At 46.7% G+C, this 5,665-nt stretch overlaps 1 protein-coding gene across 1 annotated transcript in view; it reads left to right on the forward strand.

Moving 5' to 3' along the window:
* The first annotated feature begins 2,742 nt into the window (after window positions 1-2,742).
* Window positions 2,743-5,665, forward strand: part of ACSM3 (acyl-CoA synthetase medium chain family member 3) — an 18,333-nt gene continuing 15,410 nt past the window's right edge. Inside the window, exons 1-2 of the mRNA XM_023523820.1 lie at window positions 2,743-3,015; window positions 3,542-3,752. Of these exons, the coding sequence (XP_023379588.1) occupies window positions 2,815-3,015; window positions 3,542-3,752 (412 nt within the window). The 5' untranslated portion in view covers window positions 2,743-2,814. The remainder of the gene's footprint in view (window positions 3,016-3,541; window positions 3,753-5,665) is intronic.

Here is a 5,665-nt window from a genome sequence, read left to right on the forward strand (position 1 = left end):
GCAGAAGAAAACGGACTACTATATTTACATATATGTCCTTTACATATTATTAATGGTAGCCGTACGGCAAAGATCTAAAACTGAAATACATAACATAAAATGAGAAGGACCAGAGGGAAAATCCACAAAACCCAACCAAATTAAAATAACAGGCAGAAACACAAGGGCGAGAAAACAATGGAAACACTGAGCTACCAGAAAACATAAGATAACATGGCTATAGGAAAACCTAATATTTCAAATGTAAATGGACTGAACTCACCAATAAAAAGGCACAGAGTTGCAGATTGGATCAAAAATACCTAGGAATAAACCTAACAAAACATGCGAAGGATCTATATAATGAAAACTATAGGACCCTATTTAAAGAAATTGAAGAAGACACAAAGAAATGGAAAGATATTCCATGTTCTGGGATTGGAAGAATCCACATAGTTAAAATGACCTTATTACCTAAAACATTATACAGATTTAACGCAATCCCCAACAAAATCCCATCGGCACTTTTTAAAGAAATAGAACAAAAAATTCTCAGATTTTTGTGGTCGCCTAAAAGACCCCAAATCGCCAAAACCATCCTGAGATAAAAGAACAAGTCTGGAGGTACCACTCTGCCCGACTTCAAAGAGACAATAATCAGAATGGTATGGTATTCGCAGAAAAACAGACACACAGACCAGTGGAACAGAATCGAGAGTCCAGAAGTAAACCCATGTCTATATGGACAAATAATTTTCGACAGAAGAGACAAAAACATCCAGTGGAGAAAGGAAAGCCTCTTCAATAAATGGTGCTGGGAAAACTGGAAGGTCATCTGCAAAAGAATGAAGCTAGATTGTTGTCTATCGCCACACACTAAAATTAACTCAAAATGGATTAAGGATCTGAACATAAGACCTGAAACAATAAATGGCATAGATGAAAACATAGGTACCAGACTCATGGACCTTGGTCTTAAAGAGGATTTTATGAATTTGACCTCAAAGGCAAGGGAGGTAAAAGCAAAAATGAGTGAGACTACCTAAAACTAAAAAGCTTCTGTGTAGCAAAAGAAACCGTCAAGAAAGCAGAGAGACAACCATCTGAATGGGAAAATATATTTGCAGGGTTGAGAAGCACTGCTCTATTGAAATCCTATTGAGCTGTAGTAATGAGGACATTCAAATGGCAATCTAGTGACAGCAGTTCTAGTTCTCACTCTGGTATGACCCGCGGAAGCAAGGTGCACCCCCCTCTCTGGGGCTCTTTTATCTTTGCAGATGGAAGTTGAGGAGACTCAGACCAGATGGCCTCAGAGAGCTCAAGGTCACTGACTCGTCAGGTCCTCACAAGATAGGTGGGACGGTCAGGAGAAGCACCCGGGTCCCCCGATGCGCCGGGTACGGCAACGTGATGCCCAGATGCCAGGTCTCTTTAGGGTAAAACATGGCCGACATCCATGATTAATTATCATTTGGCAGTTTGTCAATACAGGAATGCTTCCACACAGCCACGCTGCCTTACGCACCGCACGGCTTAGAACTGCAGTGAAAAATGATGGTTTAATGAGTTTCACAGTAGTGATTCGCTGCAGGAAATTTGGAAGATGATGGGAAATATAAAGATGCGAACCCTCTAATCCTCACAACTGTGTTTTAAACAGTTTCATTTATGAGTCCTCGGCCAAGTAAATGATTTCGAGATCAAATGATTTCCCACAGAAGGAGAAGAGAGAGAGCTGGGCGGTCCGGAGGGCCGCCCCCACAGAAGTCCTGCAGGTTAAAGGCCTGTTATTCCATCTCTGGTAAACGCAGCTCCATGCCCGGGCTTGAAGGGGGCGTGGGCTGCTAAGGGGAGCGTGAGAACCTGGAAACCACGTGACCTCTGCCAGTGTTTTCAGGCCCAGTCGGTCCTGGGGCACTCTCGGTTTCTTCATCTATGGATTACGCACTGTGAACAAACTCTCCTCGACGCTTCTGCGCTACGTTTGAAATGTGCGGTTGACAGGGACCAGGTATGAAGGCTTAGCCCTTCGCTGACACTGTGAGGACTGGGTGACTCAGACCGTCTTTAGGGATACATGTGGGAGGCAGCAGCACGCAGTGCTCAGGAGAATTGCCTGGAACGAGACGGCTCTGGGTTCAAGTCCAACTAATGCCTGTTACAGACTGAATGTTTTTGTCCCCCCAACCCGCCCCCCCCGCTCTGCCCCCAAATGTGATGGTATTTGGAGGTGGATCTTTGGGAATTATTAGGTTCAGATGAGGTCATGAGGGAGAGGCACCCATGATGGGATTAGAGCGCTTCTAAGAAGAGGAAGAGACACCAGAGCTCCCCCGTCCTCCACCATATGAAGGCGCAGAAAGAAGGTGACCATCTGCAAGCCAGCAACAGGGGCCCCCCGCCGGGGAGCAAATGGGCCAGCACCCTGATCTGGGGCTTTCTAGCCACCAGCACCGTGAGAAACAGACACCTGCTCCTTAAGCCACGCAGTCCACGGTATTTGTCACGGTTTCAGGGCTGGGATGGCCTCTTACATCCTCTCTCTCGGTAAACAGAGATGATCACACCATCTACCACGCAGAGTCACTGAAGATTTACTGACAAATTGCGTGTAAGTAAAACTAGGCACAGTGTTTGGAACTTAGCGCTCAGAAAATGGTACTGTGATGATGAATATTAACAATCATAAAACCGAGCTGTTTTGGGAGGGCCTGGCTACCTTCAGGACAGAAACACACGTGTGTCTTTTTGCTTGTCTTTTACATGGATGGCCTCCACAGGAAATCCTGAGTACTACAGCATCCCGCAAAACTGACGCTCGCTCTTGCCACCATGGAGATATTGCTTCGTGTCAAGTGTTTGCAGCGCCTCGCAATTCCTCGTCCTGTGAGAGCGCTTCATAGAGATTACGGGACAGCGACCCCTCGGAATTTTTCTGACTATGACTCCATGAAGCGGGACTTCAAACTGGAGGTTCCGGAGTATTTCAACTTTGCTGGAGATGTCCTAGACAAATGGACTGACATGGAAAAGGTACAGAGCAAGGGCCAGTCAAACTACAGTTTCCAACTGGGAGTGATTTTTGCCCCTAAGGGACATTTGGCAAAGTCTGGGGACAATTTTGTTGCCACGACTTGGGGGACGGTTGTGCCGATGGGTGCCAAGCGAGGATGTCAACTAAATATCCTATAATGCACAGGACAGCTCCCCCCAGCAAAGGCTCAAGGTGTTAACAGCTCCATAGCTGAGAAAGCCTGAGTTATAAAGATGTGTGATTATAGGTTAATTTAAGAAAAAGGAGTAGAGAAGTGATTCCAGGAGTCGGAAATGGTAGGAAACGAGGCATAGATACAGCCCTGAGAAAAATGAGAAATGGCTTGTGCCCAAACGAATGACATAGCAACCAACTCTAGAAACAAGGACCCCCGAGGTACTTCCGTGTGTGCCCTAACGAATGACCTACGAACTTTCTTCAGAGAAAATATTCTATTAGTTGGTTTAAAATAGAATTTAGCTGCACGACCACCTTAAAACTCAAGACTGAACTGTCTTTCCTCAGGCTGGAAAGAGACCTTCCAACCCGGCCTTCTGGTGGGTAAACGGAGATGGAGAAGAAGTGAGATGGGGTTTTGAAGAACTGGGATTTCTGTCCAGGAAACTTGCCAACATCCTGACGGAATTCTGCGGCCTACGAAGGGGAGATCGCGTAGTCGTGATTCTGCCCCAGATCCCGGAGTGGTGGCTTGCAAATGTAGCCTGTCTGCGAACAGGTTAGTAACGTTTGCGATCCGATCATTTTTAAAATAGGCTGATGGGAGATCTTCCAAAACATCTAAGTAATTGTTAGATGTTCGTTTGGGCAAATTATTTGAGGAACTGTATGCAAGACAGTATTATTCTCAGGAACCGCAAAATGTATTGGAAACATGCTCTATCTTTTGGCCTAAACTAGGAGTTGGGTTTTTCAAAATGAAATAGTTTTATTAAGTGAATGCCAGTCAACAATCGAACACCCTCATACCTACAGCCCTTCTCCTCCTGTAGGACCATCGCGATCATGTGACTCTCAGTGCAGCCCCAAGCTCAAAGCACCCACCCCGGTTCCTGTTTCCTGCCTTTATTGCTCTCATGAGTAATTACCATTCATCTGGGGCACTAAAGCCAGACATCTGTGACTCCTCCTTCCTAATGGCGCCCCATGCCTTGTAAACTGGACCTCCGACATGTCTCCAGAGTCTCTCTTCTCCAGGTCCATCACCATGGCCTTGCTTCACATCTTCACCATCCCAAGTCTTCCAGTCTTCCTAATTCTGTCTCGTGGGTGCCCTCACCCTGCCCCGATTCGGTCCATCCTCCGTAGCCAGCGTCCTTTCTAGCACACGCATTGATCCCATCATTTTGCTGCTTGACATTATTCGGTAACTCCCCGTTCTTCGGGCGTGTGGCAGAAGGCTCTAGCTACCTTCGCTTTATCGCTCTCACTTTCTCGGCCTCACGCTCTGTGCTCCAGCCCTGTTAGATGTCCTCTCGTGAGGCTTGCCACCCTTCCCGCGCCCTGGCTTCTGTGCACGCTGCTTCCCGTGCCCGCAGAGCCTTCCTCGCACACCTAACCACCTGGACTGCCTGTCAGACTTCCCCGTCTCGGCTCAGATGTCACCTCCTCAGGCGACCCCACCCTGCTAGTCTTCGTGGAAGAATCCCAAAGGAGCTCATAGCTGTTGATTTCCTAATAATTTTCCCTCTCGATAAACCTTAGCTAAGTGAAATATCTACAAGGACTTCTGCTGCTCATATAGTTCCTAGAGTTATATACGTGAGTGATGAAATGGTAAAGAAAGGCAAAGTCACGGTCAACGCAACATTCTGGATAAGAGCTACCTGGGAATTCAGGGCAGGGCACACAAGGGGGCTTCAAACATATGGTTAAATTCTCTTTCTTAAGCTGGGTGGTAGACTAGACGATGCTCGCTTTCATGTTTTCAAAGGGAATTACGCATTTACACCACAGAAACTCTGTTGCACGTTTGGTATATTGTGCAATAAAAAAAGAAAAATGTATGATTGCATGATGCCTTTGGAGGGGTCTTAAAAGGTTTGGAAACGCATTCCCACGTGGGAGAGTAGTGGGGTGAGTTTTCGCGTGCTTTCCGAAAGGGAGAGGCACAGAGTCCCAGAGAGGAAAGACACTAACCTGTGATTCTCATGGCGCGTCTCTGACCGGCAGCGTCAACGTCACGGGGAACTTGTCAGAAGCGTAGATTCTCCAGCCTCACCCAAGACCTACTGAATCCAAAACTGGGGTGGAGATGAGCAGAATCCAGCCATCGGTGTTTTAACAAGCCATCTGGGTGACTGCCTCAGCATCCCTGGGAACAGTAAAAGCCACTGGGGAGCGAACACCGTCCACCCCTCTCTGGAGGTCTGGGACTTAGGCGTGGTAGGGTCCGGGGTCTAACATACATAGATGTAGATACAGATACTGATGTATATAGATATATTCTTGAAAGTCCATTAATCCTTCGAAAAAAAATAACGGCGAAAATGTGTTCAGCACTGTTTTAACCCCCTTACACATTTCAACTCATTTAATCCTCAATAATCCTATAAAGAAGGTGGAACCAGTTATTATAATCCCCATTCTACAGATGCAGAAGCTGAGGCTCATGGGGGCAAAGCGGCTTGT

Source organism: Pteropus vampyrus, unplaced genomic scaffold (genome assembly GCF_000151845.1).
Source record: "Pteropus vampyrus isolate Shadow unplaced genomic scaffold, Pvam_2.0 Scaffold417, whole genome shotgun sequence".
Taxonomy (NCBI): domain Eukaryota; kingdom Metazoa; phylum Chordata; class Mammalia; order Chiroptera; family Pteropodidae; genus Pteropus; species Pteropus vampyrus.